General features: G+C 41.8%; 1 protein-coding gene across 1 annotated transcript; it reads left to right on the forward strand.

Annotated features, from left to right (window-relative positions):
* The first annotated feature begins 597 nt into the window (after positions 1-597).
* LOC109476845 (alpha-aminoadipic semialdehyde dehydrogenase-like) lies at positions 598-21,640 on the forward strand. Its single transcript, XM_019777864.1, has 14 exons — positions 598-828; positions 1,371-1,490; positions 3,875-4,079; positions 8,979-9,111; positions 10,038-10,082; positions 10,218-10,353; positions 14,220-14,259; positions 14,681-14,817; positions 16,263-16,347; positions 17,040-17,146; positions 18,713-18,829; positions 19,920-20,017; positions 20,211-20,360; positions 20,956-21,640. Exons 1-14 carry the CDS (start codon positions 646-648, stop codon positions 21,011-21,013), a joined length of 1,614 nt encoding a protein of 537 aa, XP_019633423.1. The 5' UTR covers positions 598-645; the 3' UTR covers positions 21,014-21,640.
* The last annotated feature ends 528 nt before the right edge of the window (positions 21,641-22,168 follow it).

The raw sequence follows: 22,168 nt of genomic DNA on the forward strand, positions 1-22,168 counted from the left end.
GCATTCCATGATAGGACTATTCAAGCTTGTGACATATGTAATTCAGAACGGCAGAAATACAGACAGATATCGATTATGCAAATGAAGACTTCATTTGCATAATTAACGAGAAAACGTTATAATTACACAGTGGTAATGTCTGGAATTTCATACTTGGGATATTTTAAAGTTATGTGAAGGTGAACATAATTAAACATAACTTATTCAAATAAGGACCTCATTTGCATAATTTATGAGGACATGCTACGATGGCATGCATTGATAAGATAAGACTGTCTTCTGGTGTAGAATATGATCAACAGATATAATTGATGCAATATAGGATCCTATTTGCACAATCAGGGGGATTCATCTATAATTTCTTAGTCATAAAGGCTAACATCATTTGGCGAAGGTATGAGATCGTGGAACTCTAGTTGGGATTTGTAAAGTGCACAATGCAGCTCTATGGCAAAATGTGAGTACCGTCGTTGAAACTAAAGGTATGCACACGGTCGGTTACCAATTTGGATGTAATTGTAGTTGTTGAATGATGGAAGATTTCTCAAATTTCAAACCTCGTGGTGTTTGTCTCCAACTCTGGGCATGCGTTTTGACCTTTAACCCCACTGCTGCCATCCCTCTGCACCACTCTGCACCACATGCATGGCGACCATACTGCGTGTCACGAGGCAAGCTCTAGTCATCCGGTCTTCTCTGTCCCACTGCAGGAGACTATCCTCCGCCAGCATGTTGATTGAGCAAGAGAAATACTCCTGGCTGGAGCAGCTGGGGCTTTCTGCCGAGAACAAGGGCGTGTTTAATGGAGAATGGGGCGGCAGGGGCGAGGTACGTGGCACGGACGGGTTCACTCGGGTTCATTTCTCTGTAGTGAGGGAGGCAAAAGTGGGAGGGGGGCATAATTTTACATGTTGCTCTGTCTCTCTCCCTCTCCCTGAGAACGTTACAAGAGAGAGGGAGAGAGATAGAGGCCCTCTATCTCTCTCCCTCTCTCTTGTAACGTTACATGTTGATCTCTCTCCCTCCCATGATCTCATCAATTTTGATGCTACAAGGCGGTCTGTATCTGTATCTGAAGGGTATCTAGCCGTGGCGACTCTTGATTCGGGCTTACATTGCATTACCCTCTTGCTGAGGGTAATGCAATGTAAGCCCGAATCAAGAGTCGCCACGGCTAAAGGGTATCAAGGTATCTGTATAGCCGGTAACAAGTTATATTCCGCCTTTCAGCGTAACACACCAGTCCTTGATAGTCCTAAAGATTAAGAAGATGACTGACAAGTGAAAACATACATATTGGTTCATCAGTAACACCAGAATTGTATCAATTATAAGGACATATGTTAACGTCATGTTGTTGACGTTCTCAGGTGGTGACCTCCATGTGCCCGTCCAATGGGGAGCCTATCGCCAAGGTGACACAGGGCAATGTGGAGGACTACAGAGACACTGTACAGAAGGCCATGGCAGCCTGGGACGTTTGGGCAGATGTAAGCTTCAATCCATCAAATCAAAATCATTCCTCTAATTGTCTAATTCTCTCTCTAAAGATGTGTCACTTCATTTTTAGTTCAGAGAAGGCTGGACATCAGGCCACACCATCTTAATTTTATGAATGACATACACGCGCACATTGATTTTTGCCTGCTTTTAAAAGAAAAAACAAAAAAATATTCGTACATACGTATGTGCCAATTCATAAATTCTGCAAAAAGCCAGTATGTGCCGGGTTGTCGTATACGTCGCTATGTACTGCCGCAAATTCACAATACCTGAGCTTTGTATTCCTGTCAGTGTGGTTTAGTAGCATTTTTATTTTTGGCTGGAATTTTTTTTATTTGCCCGCGCACTAGTTTGGGGGTCTTCAGAGGATGTCATCCATGAAATTAAGATGGTGTGGCCTTAGGTAAAGTCTCAAAGTAGATTTTTCCTTACATTTCTACCTGTCTGTACAATGTATATTTACAGTGTCATTGACTCATTGTCACATGCTGATCAAAAGATCACACCTCTTTCTGTATTATTGTACCAGTATTGTTATGATGTATTGTTCCCATCTGTAGGCTCTGTTCCTACCAGGAAAAATTGTCCAGATTGAGCTGAATAGATTGGCAACTTGCTTCAATCCGGTCAACTTTACCCCAGTGGGAACACTCCCTATCTGGCTGGGTTTGACTCAATGCAGCTCAGCTGCTGTCTACCTCACCAGATGTGCTGCTGACTGGCATCATCTGGAGCCGAGCCAGAGAGAGAGTGTTCTCACTGGGATAATATTGCCTGGATTGAAGCCGGTCACCAAGCCGGTGTCCTATCTATTCAGTTTGGTCCAGATGAATTCATCTTAGTGGGAACAGAGCCATAGTCATAGAAATGATTAACACTAGTATAAGACTATTATTAAACTTTATTATCATTCACAATACAATACATTGTTACAAAAAGTAAAGCAGATACATAATAATACATAATGCTGCATGGATCCAGGCCTCGAAATTAACTTTTTTCACTATTGTCCCAGAATTGTCCCGAACATAGATTTCAATTGTCCCGAACTGAAGATGGACTGTCCCAGCCTGCTTTTCAGGAAATAAGTTGATGACAAAAATAAGAAAACAACAACTGAATTTGTACAACTTGAAGTCCACTTTATTAGTAAATGTAGGGAAATACATGATAATATCATGGGCATGGCACCGTCCCTGATATTTGGAATCCCTGATTGGTCAAATTTAAATGTTTGTCAGAGTATTATATATTTATAGGCTGCCAGCAGTCTGCAGCAGGATGGATGGATCGCGTTCCCAAATGACGTGGATGGTCTTAGAATTTTCCAATTGCCCCAAAATTGTCCCGAAACGTAATTTGAATTGTCCCAAGCTGAAAATTTAGTGTCATTTGACACTGGGACAATGTTAATTTCGAGCCCTGAAATCTAGAAAACAAATGTTATGATTTTGTTGTGTTAGGCCACACCAAGTAAATTTTATGGATTTGGAGACCCTAAATCTGATGCGAGAGGGCAAAAAAAACAAGGGCCCTAAAAAACAAGATGCCTAGATTAGAAATATACTAAGAGACGACAAATGTTAGGACACAACTTGAATGAGGTGACACAGTGTAACAAGCAAGAAGTCTTTTATTCATCATCAAAACAGCAATAAATCAGGTGGAACAGCAGTTGTCGTCCTGTCCTGTTTCTTTCATCACATTTTTGTGCCCTTTACCCATTTCGCATTACGGGTTTCAGGTCAATCTGACGGTTTGCGCCACTGTCGTGACCCTTTGGTCATAGTTACAGGAAGCAGAATTTCTTGTTTTTTTTCTAGGAACAGGCCAAAATCAATGCGCGCGCGGACGTCATCCATAAGATTTACTTGGTGTGGCCTTAAAAGGAATTACAGAGATTCAGGGCTCGAAATTCATTTTTGGGAATAGGTGCACTGGTGCACCCAACCTAAAAAATTGGGTGCACAAAAGTTTTTTGGGTGCACCATAGAAAAAATTATTAATAGAATAACTAGAATGTCAGCAATAACTAATTATACTTCATTTCTAAAGAAAAGTACTACAACAATGATTTTACTATTTTCTGATACTTGGATGTAAAAAAAATATGCTGCATACTACTACATTTAACAGCTTTACATACAAAAACCTACAAAAGTATTTGGGTGCATAGGTGCACCCACAGAAAAAAATTGGGTGCACAGCTCCAAATTTGGGTGCACTAAGGTGCATATGCACCCAGTATTTTGAGCCCTGGAGATTATTATCTTCATCTACTTCTATATTCTAGTTGAGTTTTTCTCTGGAATGCATAAAGGAGAGACATGGCAATCTGGTGAGATGTTCTTTCTTCCTTTTGTTGTACAAGGTGCCAGCTCCCAAACGTGGTGAGGTTGTGCGGCAGATCGGCCATGCTCTGCGGGAGAAGGTTGACCTCCTGGGTGCCCTGGTGTCCCTGGAGATGGGGAAGATCAGGCCTGAGGGTGTGGGGGAGGTGCAGGAGTACATTGACGTGTGTGACTACGCCGTGGGGCTGTCACGCATGTTCGCTGGGAGAGTCCTGCCTTCAGAACGTAAGATTTGTTTGTTAGAACTGTTATTTAGTCATGAGGATCTCAAATTGGCCTGCAGGCCACTTTTCTTTGAAGGTTTTTTTTTTATTTACTTCATCGGTCACCACAAAACAAGGCTCATGGGAGCCACTTAAAATGTTTTGGGTTACAGAACAGCCAGAGTGGACAAATGTTTGTTGACCTTAGACTTGAAGAGCTTAAGGGTCAGATGAAATGGGATGAAATGCCTGTATATCAAAAAAAGATAAAGTTAAAATCATTTAAAATCCTAGTAAATTTATAATATACATAATTTTGACACATAACTTAAATCTTTATAGTGGGGTTGTGTGTCGCAGTCGGTAGCGCGTTCGACTCACACCACACAAGAGGTCACGGGTTCGAACCCCACCATGTCACCGATCTTGTGCCCTTGGGAAAGGCACTTTACACAACTTTCCTCACTTCACTCAGGTGTAAATGAGTACCTAGCTTCGGTTAGGGACGTCCCATGGATAGGACGTTAAATGGAGGTCCCGTGTTTAGGGAGAGCCACATCCCACGCACGTTAAAGAACCCTCCACACTTATCAAAAAGAGTAGGGGACCTTCCCGGTGTGAGTGGTTCAAATCTTCTGGTCACAGGTTTGACATCTTGAAGAGGTGATAGTCACCTGTTATGTCAATCCTTCCACAAATGTGGTAAATCTTCATGAAATAAAATAAAAGAATGGTAGAAAATGTTTTTGAGCTGATAGATTATTGTTTAATATAGAATTTTTTTTTAATATCTGGTGCTTGCAATATTTTTGCTGTTGCAGATTACAAACGTAAGGTAGTTGCAGACTGGATCACATGACCTTACAGATACCTTGAGGATACCTTGAGGATGTATTGGTGGCTGAAGGCATCGCCTGTTGTGCCACCCTCTTGTCATTCCAGGTACTTCCTCTCCTCCCAACACATGTCCAACCTTGACTTGAAGGCATTAACGGACTCTGCCTCTACAACAACATCTGACAAGGAGTTCCACTTGTTGACTGTCCTAACACTAAAAGAATTCTGCCTAACTGTGGACTTGGCCAAGGGCACAGTCAGCTTGTAACAGTGTCTTCTAGTTGCTTGCTGGTTTCCAAGGTGGAAGAAAAGCTCGGGGTCTACTCTCTCCTTCCCTGTGAGAAACTTGTAAACCTGTATCATATCTCCCCTGTCTCTTCTAAATTTGAGTGATGGAAGCTTCAGCTTCTTCAGCCTCTCGCTATATGGGAGTGTTCTAAGTGAAGGCACCAACTTAGTGGCCCTATGCTGCACCTTTTCCACTAGCTTCTGATCCCCCTTGAAGTGTGGGAGTGTGTTAGCGTACTCCAGGTGTGGCCTCACCATGGACTTGTACAACAGTGGCACGGTTTCTTCGTCCAGGTTGGAGAATGTTCTCTTGACTAGACCAAGCACTTGATTGGCCTTCTGGGTTGCCTCAGCAGTGTTGACATGAAAACTTAAATGCTCGTCCACTTGTACCCCTTTTTCCACTTCAGTGTGTTGCAGTACTTGCCCCCCCCCCCAGACAGTAGTCGGCTCTCTGATTCCCTCTCCCAAGGTGTAGAACTTTGCACTTTCCTGCATTAAAAGGTAGTTGCCACACTGCTGACCAGTTCTCTACTGCTTGGAGGTCACGCTGTAGTGAATCCTGGTCATCCTGCGAACAAATGGGCCTGTAGATCTTGCTGTCATCAGCAAAGATTTTCACTGAACTGCTCACAACGTCTGGCAGGTTGTTGATGAAAATCACGAACAAGGTGGGGCCGAGAACGCTCCCCTGAGGGATGCCACTTCCAACGTCTCGCCTCTTGGACTGCACTCCATTTATCACCACCCGCTGTTTCCTGTCCTTGAGGAAGCCCCTCATCCACATTAGGATGTTCCCCCTCACCCCATACGCTTGAAGTTTCACCAACAACCTCTCATGTGGGAGTGAGTTGAAAGCTTTTTTAAAGTCCAAGTAGACACTGTCCACAGGTTCCCCCCTCTCTATTTACTGTGACCAGTCATTCATGACCACGAGTAACTGCGTAGTGCATGACCTTCTCAGGACAAAGCCGTGCTGGGAGTCTGTAAGTAGGCTGTTGTCCATGAGGTGTTTAACCAGTGCATCCCTAATGATGGACTCCAGTACTTTAACAACAACAGAAGTCAAACTCACGGGCCTGTAGTTCCCCGGCTCTTGTCTGCTGCCCTTCTTGTGAATGGGGGTTATATGCACCACTTTCCAGTCCTCTGGCAAGAGACCGCTGTCCAGTGATTTCTTAAAAATGACTGCTAATGGATATGCCAGGACTTGTGCTAGTTCCTTGAGGAGCCGAGGGTGTAGACCATCTGGTCCTGCTGACTTTGATGGATTCAACTCAGTTAATTTCCCTCCCACAGTCTCTTCACTTATGTCCAGCCCTTCCAACATGGAGTTTACTGCTCTCGCCGGCATACTAGGGATGTTAACAGTGTCCTCGTTCGTGAAGACACTGGCGAAAAAGTTCTTCTGCGACGGGTCCGCGATAGTGCGCAGTAAAAAAGTGACGAAAGGGTTTTGAGGGTCCAAGTTTGAGGTCTCATAAACTGCCATGAAATATCATTAAACATTAACATGGCTGAAGAGACTGTAAGAAATGATGATTTTGGGGTGAAAATATCTTTTGGCTCTGAACCTTACTTCCGGGTATCCTTGCGCGCCATGTGTAATCCGCCTGTTTGACCTAGATTTCGCTCTGTGCCTTCCTAGGGGTGGATTTGCAACCCCTCGCGCCGTGGACGGTTTAGAAAATATTAGTTGAAGCTATTATTAGAATTTTCTTTATAATTTACTCGGCTATAGTCAAGGTTTGGGTCTTTCTGCCAGCATCAGTCATTTCTGCCGGAAAATTTTTTTCTATGGGATTATCCTACGCGAAAATTCCCAATTTTGTACATTAATTTTGGAGTGTAAGTAATGTTTTTTCCATTGATTTTGCCAAATTTAAAAAGGTTGAAGAAACCAAACCAGGGTTGGACAAGTTTTCAAAAATCCATTTGCCCTATTGGGCAAGTACATGGTCATTTTCACTTGCCCGAACCAACTTTTCACTTGCCCAAAATATACATGACATTTTTTATGCATTTTTACTAGCAGCAAGGAAATTATTTCATTTCAGAGTTTATAATGCTACATGCTTAATTTATCAAAATAAGGCGGTTTGAGACTTGCAATGGATTTTCTGACAAAAGGGCATTAATATAATATCAATATGGCAAAATGATGAGTAATTTTGCTCCAAACACCATAGTGGCTATACTTGGCATCCATAAAATTTACTTGCCCAATCGGGCAAGTACAGGGGGATATTCACTTGCCCGAACAGTACTTTTACTTGCCCTGGGCAAGTGGGCAATGGGACTTGTCCAACCCTGCAAACTCAGCTGGTCTTGTAGCTGAAGAGATATCCTTTCGTCCCAGATACAGTTATTCTCCTTCCGAATTATTCCACGCCAGAGACGGTCGCTAGATTTGAGGGTGTGCAGCTTTGAATAGAGACCCCAAATAGACTGGGGTGTGCCCCCTTAATCTCAAATCCACAGACATCCTAGGCCGAGAACCCAAACAAGCTCTTGTGAATAAAGATCTTAACAAGAATTCGGAGATCTCACACCTCCATGAAATATATGAGTTTTTGTAAATGTTTTTTTTTTTGTCTTAGGCCACACCAATTTAATTTCTTGGTTAATGGATTTTTCTATAAAAAAAAGGAGAAAAAAAAAAGGAGTGGACGGGCGAAAAAAAAAACAGGCCTAGGCATCCTATTATGGCCCAAAATGGTACGATAGGAGCCATGAAGTCAACACACCAGGCTGGTCCAAAATTTAAACAATGAATTTTTAACTTTTAACTAGGACATCGGACAACGGAACCCCCCACAAAGCCCATTAACGAACTTAACCTTGGTCTCAACAATAGTAAGTTGCCTACAAAAAAACATATATAAACATCAATGTACATATACTCGAGTTATTTTGCTAACAAGCCACAAACACAAAAGGTGCACTAACGTAACGCACGGACCCCCCACAAAGCCAAAACTTGCACTTGACTTCGGCCTCAACAACGGTACCGTAATCTGCCTGCCAAAAATCATGGACGTCGAATCATGCCTGCCAGAGTTATATCGCAAAATCCGCAGTTCCCACAATGCGGCGAGACAATTTCATAGTCCTTCTGACGAAGACAATTAGCTTGATGTTCCGCCTGCCACATATTAAATAGATTACATGTATAAAAGTACTATTATATAAAACACTGTAATTATAGTATCTTCTCATTAATTATGCAAATTAAGTCCTCATTTGCATAATTTGCATTTAATTATGTACAACTCTCTCTCAGCTACCTACACACCAAAAATGATGAAAATAGCTTGTTCCTATCTGCACTTACTGGCTTTTAAAGATTTTGCCAGAAAGTGCCCTGTAGTTCCAGCACAAGCTGCTACACATGTAAGGGGACCAAACTCACACCACATATTCCTGACAGGAAAAGCAATCTGTCACCAAATAGTCAAGACCATAGCATGTTCAGGACAAAAGATACAAAAACCGGAAGTTCTGCTGCAGTACCAAGGTCATCCACCAGGAGGCCCATATTTGACCTTGACCTTTTTCTTCCTAAGACTTAACCAACATACCAAATATCATCATAATCCATAAATGAAGTTATGCTGACTACAAATGTGCGGAAACACAAACACACACACAGACACACACACACACACACACAGACACGCCAAAAACAATACATGTACCTTTTTCATAGAGATAATTATTCAATCATTCACCAACCTGATGAAATTCCTCAGGGTTGTGTCTGTAGTACATTCCCAGTCTAACCTGTCCCCTGTAGGTCCTGGCCACGCCCTGCTGGAACAGTGGAACCCCCTGGGTCTGGTGGGGATCATCACGGCCTTTAACTTCCCTGTGGCCGTGTACGGCTGGAACAGCTCCATCGCTCTCACCTGCGGCAACGTCTGTATATGGTAGGAACTGTACAACATACACACACATAGTTCTCTCTTTGTTGTTGTTTCAATATTTCATGTTCTTGTCATGGCAAGTATAATGTTGGATGATTTATGTTAAATTTAGATATCAATCAATTCAAATATCAGAGTTATCAACCAAGAAGTGAGGTGTTGAAAAACTCCCCAGAACTATCATAGACTGGAACTCGTTGCCACCAAGCACAGTTGGGGCCACCATCACTAGAAAGCTTTAAACAACTCCTGTAATTAAATGTGCGGTGTGATATAGCTAGCTGCTGCCACGCCGCGTGCCTGCGAAGCTGGTGTGTTACGCCGAAGGGCGGTTATACCGGCTATAATGATACACAGATACAGAGATAGAAGATGAAAATTATTCTGTTGTAGAATCATGGAGCTCCATGGTAGAATGTAGTTTGTACAGCAATAAAAGTGTCAAACATTTAAGAATGAAAACATCAATGTTTCTCTACTTCATATACCTAAGTAATGCAGACAAACTCACATTTCTGATGAGCTTAGACAAACTTATCCTAAAACATGTCTGTATCTTTTCACTATCACAGAGAAGCGAGGAGAAGTAGGTTATAGTGGTAGTGATGTCTTGACCATGTGGATGTACATGTGATAACTTAATGTATACATGTAGTGTATACACAAGCTGTGACCTGTAGGTATGAAGAAAGGGTTAATGCCTCGCCCCGAGGTGTATATGGTGAGATAATCCCTGGTCGGGTGTGATAACCACCGAATAAACCACCAAGTGAGCGTAGCGAACGAGGTGGTTTATGAGGTGGTTATCACACCTAACATATATAGCAAATGGGGACCTCTGATTGGTCAACACTATCTGGCTATATGATAATGCACAATAAATGTCTTCATTTATTCATTGTTAAAATCTACTACCTTGTTTTTTACAGGAAAGGAGCACCCACAACACCACTTGTCAGTGTAGCCATTACCAAGTAAGTCTCATGTAAATGCAAGTTCCAACATCCACAGCAGATTAACATGAAAGTATTAATTAAAATCTGCTAGAACTGATTTGAACTTCCTTGTGTTTAAGGAGATGTAAAGAATCGTGTCTTGTTGGTTCCCAGAATCCTCCAGTCGGTATTGGAGGCCAACAACCTGCCAGGTGCGATCTGCTCTCTGGTCCAGGGCAGTACGGACATCGGGCAGGCCATGGCTACAGACACCAACGTCAACCTGCTGTCCTTCACCGGCAGCACTCCGGTTAGTACATACAACACGGAATACAACACGGGGTATTACGTATCGCCCGAGGTGTCGGCCCAACTGCGTAATACCTCGTGTTGTATTTTATGTCATACCCACCCAAGAAAACGCACCTTTCAATGCAAGATGAGCCAAAAGTTGGTGCCGCTGAACCCTCAGATGCAACAACATCAGTTCCAACGTCCTGATTCTGTATTCGAATTTTCGAAAGCGGCACACGCGTTCGAATCGTTCAATGGAAGCCATGGAGCCTGGGCCGTACCGTAAAGTACGGCCCGGTCCGGAACCCGTTATGTAACTTTATCGCGGCCCGGGTATGATATAAAACATGATACATTCACGTTTTTCATCTGGATTTACATTTGGTAGGTCTAAAGGGAGTAGAAGTATATATATAGAAAAGTAACAGTAAACAATACGGGCTTCAATAGGAAGCACCGTAACACGTTACACGGGTCTGCCAAGTATAACAGACACCACGTGTAAACAATCTCTGACCACTACCAGCCAATCAAGCGGACAGAAAAGTAACAATAAACAATACGGGCTTCAATAGGAAGCACCGTAACACGTTACACGGGTCTGCCAAGTATAACAGACACCACGTGTAAACAATCTCTGACCGCTACCAGCCAATCGAGCGGACAGAAAGGTAACAACATACAATACGGACCTGTAGCAAATGTGACATAAGGCGTCCGATATAGCGGACAAAAGGTGCAGTCTAGCCGCCATATTGGCAAACCGAGCGGCCGTGTAGATACATGGCATTTTTTTGTTGTTGTAACCAACGGGCCCGCCAGAGGACAAGTGTTGTGCGGTTAGATGTTGGGCTAGGGTGATCAATTTGGTTGGAAAACGGCGAGGGGGGGCGGGAAGTCAAATGTTTTGTCAGTTGGTACAGCAAAAGGTTAGTAGGTCCTCGCGGGTAGCTGGCGACCGACTGACTGAATGAATGGTGCCCGGACGGACCACCCAGAGGTGGTCAGCCAGACAGATAGGTTTGTTGCTTTGGCAACTGTCTCGACGGACTTACTGGGGAATACTCAGAATAGCCTCCCTTCCGTTTTACAGCAAAAACCCTATTTTGCGGGGCAAAAGGCCTTTTGCTTCCAAACTCACGGAATGACAGTCAGTTTAACTAGGGAGGATCAAACACAATAAACAGAAGAGACATTTCTTGTTTGGCGAGATATGCAACCTTTTATTCTGTTGCATCACAAACCATAGTATCAACACGGTCGAGGCATGATGTAGGATAGAGATTGTCTCAAATATATTAACATGTGTCTCATGTCAACAACCCGGCCAAAACACGCCTAACTGCGTGAAAGAAACCAACACCAGTGCGTGTGCGAACGAAACAGGGAAACCAGCCAATCGGGCACAAATTGTGCCGGAATGAGAAAGGAAAGGGGTCCACAAGGGACAAGCGAACACGTTTTGATTTAAATGTGCTTTAGGTGGCGGTCTAGATCTACAGCCCCGCGCACACTTTTGTAATACTGGAGATTTCCCAGATCGGACAAATGTAGGCCGTCAGGGGCAAAGTAGTTTGGGTTTTGTCTCCACAGACGCCTGTGGTCCCATACTGTGACCTTGTGATAACTCTTGTGAATTTGTGGAGGCGCTGAGGAAAGTCAGACATGTTGGGTGGATTATGGAGACGCCAGATTGGAGCCCCCAATATGACAGATTGAACGGCTGGGATGTTTTGTAGGGAAAAGGCAAGGCTGGCAAGATTTCGAGCGATTAATTCAGGTGATAGGTTGGGGTTGCACAAATCGACTACTCCTAACTCTATATATATAATGTCACTTGGAAAAGCCTGAATGTACGGTAGAATACGGGCGCGATAGCGAGGGATGTTACAGCCGGGGAGACCGTAAAACTCGACACAGGCCCGGGACAGCCAGAAGTCTCGTGAAACCGCGCGGCCGGTTTGCGTGGTGGTACGGGAAGAGATAAATCTTTCTAACCGTTTGACAAAAGAGTGACCCGAAACGAGGACGGATCTAAGACCGTCGTCCATGTTGATATGTCAACGAACAAAACTCACCGCACGGGAGACTGAGCTTGGCGACGTGCGGGTCTCACAAGGCCACGGGTCAAGTGGTCCGGCCAGGCGTTGTCCTCACGATGTTTTGTCAGTTGGTACAGCAAAAGGTTAGTAGGTCCTCGCGGGTAGCTGGCGAAAGTAAAATGTTTTGTCAGTTGGTACAGCGAAAGGTTAGTAGGTCCTCGCGGGTAGCTGGCGACCGACTGACTGAATGAATGGTGCCCGGACGGACCACCCAGAGGTGGTCAGCCAGACAGATAGGTTTGTTGCTATGGCAACTGTCACGACGGACTTACTGGGGAATACTCAGAATAGCCTCCCTTCCATTTTACAGCAAAAACCCTATTTATGTTGATATATATATATACGGGGGTCGGAAGTCAGAAACATAAATTTGACAAACACAGACACACACACACACACACACACACACATATATATATATATGTGTGTGTGTGTGTATATATATATATATATATATATACACAGAGGAAGCCGCTTAGTTGCACCACGTATTTGTCAGCGCTTTTGGTGCAATTATGCAGTTATTTGACAAACACAGACACAAAAAACACCAAGAAACTATAAAATTTAATACATATATTAACTTTATTCACACATTTTGCACATGTACAAACAAGTTTAGTAATTTTTAGTGTACCGCTTTGCTATCCATTATAAATTGTATCGCAAAGACTACGAACAAAACATCTAAGAATGAAGTCTTACATTGTTATAGATCACAAGCGCAAACTGTTGTTTAAAAGTGGCTAAATGTGCGTAGGATATGAAGAACGGCGTCCCAAGAACAAAGACACACCATAAGCATGTTCCTCTCTCTATTCGCTCTATATCGGAAATAAAGACATAATTTTGTGCGGCGCTACCATATCTGGTAGATTACATGAAAAATATTACAAAGCATACACCGATTTTTTGTTACAAGTTACAGGCGATAATTGATAAAGACGATAAAGACTATTTTGATCACACATGCTAAAGCGACGTGTATAAAATGTGTATATATATATATATATATATATATATATATATATATGTATACACATATATACACACATATATACAGTCACACATATATACATATACATATGTATATACATATATTGTTATCATGTATTGTTATCTGATGTCCCACATGTTGTAGCTGTGTACATATGTAACACACTTCTTATCCTTTATGTTTATATATGTAGACTTATGTTTATCAGCTTTTGCTGCCTGTAAGTCTGTGTAATGTGTTGTTTGCATTTTAAATTTAAAAGAAATGAGACTAACGCCACACCAATTTAATTTCTTGGTTAACTGTTTCGCCCGCTTAATTTTTCTGATTTGCAAAAAAAAAATTCAGAATCAACTGCAAAATGCTCATATTTTGCCCTGAACAGTTGAAAGCAGTTCTTTTCTTCCTAGTTGTTACAGTTAATCCATCTTTCAATGCAGTGGTATCATTAAAAGTTCAAAAGTCATTGTTTACATTTTGAACCAGCCTGGTGTGTTGACTTCATGGCTCCTTCATGGCTACCATTTTGGGCCATAATAGGATTCCTATAGCTAGGCCTGTTTTTATTTTTATTCTTTTTTCACCCGCCTGCATGCTCCATTATTTTTCCAGAAAAATCCGTTAACCAAGAAATTTAATTGGTGTGGCCTAAGAATGAAGTTTAACAGAGGGAAAACATAACAACATTTGTTCCTCTAAAAGTAGGATACCAGTATAGTGTCTCAGAGGTGCTCTGACTGATACAGCCCATTCCTAAAGTGTTACAAATGTTTTTGTTCACAGGTTGGCAATGTGGTAGGCACCACTGTGCAGCAGAGATTTGGTGAGTTCTTCAGCGTGATTTTATTTCAAAGCATGATATTAACGAATCATCAGTCTCAATTTTTTTGTGATCTCATATGCCCCCCTCCTCCTTACGACCCACTTTCGTAAATACCGGTATTTAAATAAGTGTTCCACCTACATACATGTACAAGGCTTGGATTTTTTGTTGTTTGACTGGCCTGCCATACACCAATTATTCAAATCAAAGAATCCGGAAGTCGAATATCTATATCTATTGATATAGATATATCTATTGATATAGATATATAGATTCATAGATAGATTCATAGATTCATATATGCAGATAAACTATATACAAGTAAAATTTATCTCGTGCAGACAATTTTCAATGTAACTTGCACCAGTTCAGGTATGTAGAAAAAAGTATTTTGAGCCCTGGTTCTTGTTGCTGCCCACAGGGAAGGTTCTGTTGGAACTGGGAGGAAACAACGCCATCATCGTGCTGGATGACGCAGACCTGGACATGGTGGTACGCTCCGCCCTGTTCGCCTGTGTCGGTACAGCAGGACAGAGGTGCACAACCACCAGGCGGCTGGTGAGACATCCTCACACTATATATATGGGGATAACACACATATATCAGATAGCATGGAAGCAAGTTTCGGAAATGTAGTAATATGTCTTGATCATACGTCGATGAAGGTTAGACATCCAGGTAATACGATGCGCCAAAAAGCAGTTACTCATTGACAAGCAACTGGATATGATTTTGAAAAGTCAGATGTTACAGCTAGTATCCACTAGCTTTCGTCAGTGACTGAGAGACCAGAGGGGAAATGCAGGTTTATAAGCACAAACTATTGATTGATATTCAAATAAAGTGAAGACAAATTTTTGGAAGTCGAAAATGGAACAAAAGTCAGACAAGTCAAGACAAGATAATGCAAATTAGTCAGAAAGCTCCTGTTATATGGAACAGGAGCTCAAGTAAGATACAAAGAACATTGCAGACCAAGTGCCAACAGCTACTCCTCAGCTATTTTCCACCACCTACAACACAACCAGGGTCACTCTTTCAAACTTGAGTCCACGGATATCTTAGACTGCGAAACACACTGGTGGGAACGGGGTGTTAAAGAGGCAATATATGAAAGAATGTACAACCCCACCCTTAACGGGTCGATCTTTCCGGCACTTGGGGTTTGGCACTCCAAGCCCCGAGGACAGACAACACTTCAGCTCATGTTCTGTATAACAGGAGCTTTCTGACTAATTTGCATTATCTTGTCTTGACTTGTCTGACTTTTGTTCCATTTTCGACTTCCAAAAATTTGTCTTCACTTTATTTGCATATCAATCAATAGGTTGTGCTTATAAACCTGCATTTCCCCTCTGGTCTCTCAGTCACTGACGAAAGCTAGTGGATACTAGCTGAAATGTCTGACGTTTTCAAAATCATATCCAGTTGCTTGAGTAACTGCTTTTTGGCGTGTCTTGATCATATTATAACAAGCAGTTTCGTAAGGTTTGTCCCACCCATCACCTTTATTTTAAACTTCCTTACCCATTTTTATGTTTATTTTATTTTTGTTAAGATTCTTCTTCTCCAAACAAATAAGGTCAAAGACCTGGACCAGACAAGTGTCAGTTTCACCATGGTAACTGGTACTGTAGCAGACACCCTGTAGTAAGATCAATGGGCTGGCCATTATTGAATGTGTTTTAGTAAGAATAAAGAGAGAAGTACTTGTAGCTTGTCAGGCTTTTTGGGGTAGACCATGTAAAGGTAAATGCAATGCATTTGCTTTGCAAATGCCACCTGTCTAGTTGACCATGTTTTTTTTAGGGATGACACGATTGTGCTTTATGTCCAATTATAATTTTGAAATGTTTGTATGTGTGTTTTGTACATGCATGTTTGTCTCATTTGATGTGCAGTGAAAAATTTTGTACTACCAATTGAAAGTCTATGTTGTTTTTGAAGCCCAGTGTAACATGTAGTACCAGTAAGTCATGAAATGGGTGGTTTCTCATTTGTAGATTCTGCACGAGTCCGTCCACGATGAGGTTGTGGCCAGACTGAAGAAGGCGTACAGTCAGGTGCCCATGGGTGATCCTCTGGATGGTGAGACTGGTAGACTTTTCAAACTTGCCACAAGCAGCCACCTCTATAAGCAGGCCATCTGGCCATAAGTGGTTTTCTTGTTGTCTGTTGACATGTATTGCCATACCTTTTGTTTAAGACTTTAGGTAGACCACTTGTCTAAGAAGACCAATGTTCCTCGGTCCCCTAGTTGGTAGTCTTAGACAAGTTTGACTGTACATTTATCTGGTTTAAAAAAGGAAGGTCTGGGGATTTGGGTGATTTCAGCCCCTGTGAAGGTGCACTGACTTGTTCAATAAACCTAACTTGCATCCAATGGTAGTTGAAACATCCCTGAATTGCCAAATCCTGTTTGTTTGTTTGTTTGTTTGTTTGTTTATTTATTCATTAAGCTTTGCCACCTTTGTGGTAAGGGTTGACATAACAGTTGACTATCACCTCTTCAAAGATGTCGAACCTGAGACTAGACTGGAAGGTTTGAACCACTCTTATCAGAAAGCACCCTGCTCTTTTTGATAAATGTGGTGCGGTCTTTAAAATTCTCAAGGTCTGGTTTTACTTTCCATCCAAGAAGTAAGTGAGCAAATAGGTGTTGAGTGTTTTTTTTCAATGCAGCCTGCCAGGGATTCCAACCCATAACCTTTAGATTCTGAATCAACAACCCTAACCTCAAGACCACACTGTTGTTTACCATTCTCTCATGTTACATGTAGATGGAGTGTTGTATGGCCCCATGCACAGTCAACAGGGGGTGGACCTGTACAACAAGGCTATTGAAGATGCCAAAGCCCAGGGTGGCAAAGTGGAGTGTGGAGGAAAGGTGAGTAAAGGTAGAATACCACTAGGTACTTATATGTACCCCAGTATAGAACAAACCAAGTAGCCTTCGTAACACCTGCTTCTCCTAGTGAGTCAGTTAGTCTTCACTCTCGGTGAGTCAAGCTTCCCCCAGTCACAATGATTCTGACTTAAAAACCTCCATGGGATTACAAAGCTGATGTGTGATATTGTAAATTTGCAGTAGTATACGTAGCGACTTTTGAGACAAGCCAGCACATGCTGGCGTTTTGTAGCATTTATGAGTCTGCACTGTAGTTCTGTGGAGCTTGGGCAGCCTGGGTGCTATCTTCCATAGTTTCTGCAAGCTCCCTATTGTCACTGTCAGCTACCATAGGCTATGGAGGATGGTACCCAGGCCAGAGCCACGGAGGTGATTTTGTTTTGTTTTGAGAATGTGAAAATCAATGCGTGTGCGGATGTCATCCATAAAATTAAATCAGTGTAGCCTTAGGGAGAAGAGTTGCTGCTACAGGCTGATTTATGTAACCTCTAACCTTGGAGTGGCCTAGTCTTTGAAGTGGCCTGTGGGTCATCAAGAAGTAAAAAAGATTTATATTTTTATTAATATTCAATGTATTTTTAATTTTCATAATCTTGTTTTTTCACCCACAGAAATTCAGCACCAAGCTGTGCTTTCACTGTGGTGTTATTTGTAGTTTTTGTTATCTTTTACAGATGTTTGCATGGAGAACTGTTTGTAAGTCTTTATTAAGTGAAGATACATGTATGAGTATAAGTGTGTGTGTGTGTTTGTTTGGGTGCATGTGTGTTGCTCTTTATCAGGCCTATGAAAAAATGTAGGGGGGCTTCCAATGAGAGACATAAAATGTTGGATCTGGCATAGTGGTGCGTACTGGTGCACTGGACTGAATTTGAACTTAAAAACTTAACGTTTTGGTTCAATTAGTAATGAAAAAACAAGTACAGTGTACTTGTTTACTGTTGCATTTTAGTGTTATATTAACTGAATTTGTGTGATCACTTTGGCCATAATGTAAAAAAAAAAGATTTAAAGAAAATAAATGAATTCCTACCTACCAACCCTATTTTTTCCAGGACCATAATAGGAAACACAATGTTTATGTTCCTAGGCCATAGCATACATGTATCAGAAGTAAGGCCACACCAATTTAATTTCTTGGTTAACGGATTCACCCGCTTCATTTTTTTCTGATTTGCAAATAAAAATAAAAATTCAGAATCAACTGCAAAATGCTCATATTTTGCCCTGAACAGTTGAAAACAGTCCTTTTCATCATAGTTGTTACAGTTATTCCATCTTTCAATGCAATATTATCATGAAAAGTTCAAAATTCATTGTTTAAATTTTGGACCAGCCTGGTGTGTTGACTTCATGGCTCCTATCGTACCATTTTGGGCCATAATAGGATGCCTAGGCCTGTTTTTATTGTTTGTTTTATTTTCGCCTGCCTGCTCCATTTTTTTTAAAGAAAAATCCGTTAACCAAGAAATTATATTGGTGTGGCCTAAGGGGGATTTCATGCTAATTTTGCCTTGGTTTTCATGTGTGTACTTGTCCTTGTAGGTTGTGGACCGGCCTGGCTACTATGTGGAGCCCACCATAGTGACTGGTCTCCCCCATGATGCAGAAGTGGTACACAGGGAGACATTCGCACCCATTGTATATGCCCTGAAAACAAAGGCAAGCACACATTTCTTTTGTACTGATTGTACTAAGCACAATGAAGTCCAGTTCATTCACAGTAATTTCTAACCTTAAGGTATGAAAACAGAAAAGTCCCCAACAAGTAGCTATATCAGGATTTGCCTGCAATTACAGAGAAAATCAAAACATGCAGAATGAAACTAGCTGCACACTGCGTCAGACATCCTGACATTGTAGTATCCAAGCTTGTCCTTTGGGAACCTATACAAAAGGCCAAAGAAGTCGAGGGAGACCTAGGATTAAGTACCTCAGATCAGACACCAGTTTAACTGAAATAGGGGAAATCTGACATGGAGGACAGAGAGGGATGGGGCATGCTTCAGTTTAAGCATGGGAGCTCGACCAAAGTAAGTAAGTAAAGTAAGTATGAAATTGGTCATGATTCTCGTGCTGTATGGTTGTTCTAGCAAACATCTTTCCATCATGTGATGGAATTTTGCCACTGATGACGGGCAAAAACTTTGCCAAATCTGTCATGTCATCTTTGACAGACAATAATTGGTGTGTAAAGATATTGAAATATTTGTCCTGAAACTAAGCTTAGCCTACAAGCAAAATTTGCCCCTCAAAATGCACGAAATATAATTTCAGATGGTCAAGATTTCAGAGGGTCAAGGAAAAGAATGCCAGACTCCCCTAGGATTTTCGCATTTTCTAATTGAACAAGATAAAAATAATAGTTTACATTGCAAAAGGCCCCTAACTGGTTTAGTACAGAGAGTTTAGGGCCTTAACACAGACACACACCACAGCTTCTCCACCAGGCTCGAAAACATACCTTTCTTGACAAAAGCAATGTATGTATGTAACGTTATGTATGTAAGTCCCATAACCGTGAGCGGTTGTAGGGCCATCATGGCAGCCAGCAGCATGTCTGGACTTGCCATGATGTTTCAGTAGGCTTATAATCTTGGCGGCGCCTATGTCCTCTCCAAGATTTGGCTGATACAGACGGGGTTCGCCAGAACGCGCTACCGACTGCGCCACACGACCCCACTATAATGACAAATATGTGACTATATGACAAAAGCAATAAGTATCAGTATTAACAGTATTTCCCTTACAGAGTATGGAGGAGGCCATAGCCTGGAATAACGAGGTGAAACAGGGATTGTCCAGTAGTATCTTCACAGGGAACCTGGGAAATGTCTTCAAGTGGATCGGGTGAGTGGTTTAGCTCCATAGTGTGCGGTGCCTTAGTTTAGCAGTGGGCAGTTGGATCTAGAGATTTACTAGTCACTGGCTAATTTTGAAACTCTTCAGGATAATCTTTTTGTAATATGATTTTTTAATCATATTTCAGAGTTGTATATTATATGGTTTGTAAGAAAATGTATTCCTTATTAATTTACTGCAGTCCAAAGGGTTCGGACTGTGGAATTGTGAACGTGAACATTCCGACCAGCGGTGCGGAGATCGGCGGAGCGTTTGGTGGGGAGAAGCACACGGGAGGGGGGCGGGAGTCTGGCAGTGACGCCTGGAAGCAGTACATGAGGAGAGCCACATGGTGAGGATGTTTCTATGATCTGTTTTTTGGTGATGCCTCAGGGCGGAGCCTTTTACTACGTTATATGTCCAGTTCTGAAAAATTCTGGGAATTTGCTCCGGTCAGAGTATGTGCATGCCAAGTAGTCACTTTTCTGTTGTTGTTTTTTCACGATAAGGCCACACTGACTTTTAAGTCAGTCATGGATGACATCTCTGAAGACACCCAAATTAGTGTTTGAGGGCGAATAAAAAAATGCCAGCCCCCAAAAATGCTGCTAAACCACAGGAATACAAAGCTGGTATTGTGAATTTGCGGTAGTACATGACTACTTTTACATCATGCCGGCACATGCTGGCCTTTTGCGGCATTTATGAGTTGGCACTGTGCTGGGTTCTTCAGTTCTGTGGAGCTTTGGCAGCCTGGGTGCCATCCTCCATAGTTACCACCAGCTCCCTATTGTTACTGTTAGCTACCATGGACTACGGAGGATGACCCAGGCCAGATCCTTGGAGGAGGTAATATATGTATATATTTTTTGAGAACAGGCAAAAATCAATATGCGTGGATGTCATCCATTGAAATTAAATGAGATGTTTGTTTCATCTTTTTTCAGCACTATCAACTATGGAAAGGAGCTTCCTCTGGCTCAAGGGATCAAGTTTGGAGAGTAAGATTACTGGAACAGCTGCAGTCATGTTCATGTACCTCACAAATGGACAGGACAAAATGTGGGAGGGTGACTTAGAGTACCACTAGAATCTGCGTGTAGGTTTCTCTGGGAAACAGAATTATGTCTTGTCTTAAAGTCTACCAGTAGTACAACTTATTTTGTTACTAATTGTTACGGGTGTATCGACAAAATCTCTACATTGTTAAGTGTTTTATGCCTAAATCATACTAGTAATCTGTCCTGTCATTGAGAAAGTTTTGTTGCCTTAAGTATTTCGTTGCCACAAGGTTGAAACATCTCATACTGTTTTGCAAATGGCAATTTCAGTTCACCAACATTGTGCTTTACTGTAACATCGCCCCATACCTGAATGGAATTTTGCTGTTCAATATCACAGTTGCTAGAATCAGCACATATTTTGACTTGGATGTACAAATGATTGCCATTCTTATGTGTGGTATATGGCTAGAGGTCGATAATGGAATTCTGGTGAAAACTCATGATAGAATATTAGAAGAAGAATTTAGTTAAGTCCCTGTAACACATTCATAAGGCCACACCAATTTAATTTGTTGGTTAACAGATTTTCCTAGAAAAATAATGGAGCGGGCGGGCGAAAAAAAAAAAACAACAGACCTAGGCATCCTATTATGGCCCAAAATGGTATGATAGGAGCCATGAAGTCAACACACCAGGCTGGTCCAAAATTTAAACAATGAATTTTGAACTTTTAATGATACCATTGCATTGAAAGATGGAATAACTGTAACAACTAGGATGAAAAGGACTGTTTTCAGCTGTTCAGGGCAAAATATGAGCATTTTGCAGTTGATTCTGAATGTTTATTTTTATTTGCAAATCAGAAAAAAATGAAGCGGGCAAATCCGTTAACCAAGAAATTAAATTTCTTCTATTGTACCATTTTGGGCCATAATAGGATGCCTAGGCCTGTTCTTATTTCTATTTCTTTTTTGCCCACCCGCTCCATTATTTTTCTAGAAAAATCCGTTAACCAAGAAATTAAATTGGTGTGGCCTTAGGGCAACATGGCCGAACACCAGCCGACCTTGCTACTGACCTACTCCTAACCATGTTTGCGGGAGTTTGGCCACTCTTCGGGAGGCCATCATTGACTGTGTGACAGGAGCTTTACTGA

This window comes from Branchiostoma belcheri, unplaced genomic scaffold, assembly GCF_001625305.1.
Source record: "Branchiostoma belcheri isolate BF01 breed outbred unplaced genomic scaffold, Haploidv18h27 scaffold394, whole genome shotgun sequence".
Classification (NCBI taxonomy): domain Eukaryota; kingdom Metazoa; phylum Chordata; class Leptocardii; order Amphioxiformes; family Branchiostomatidae; genus Branchiostoma; species Branchiostoma belcheri.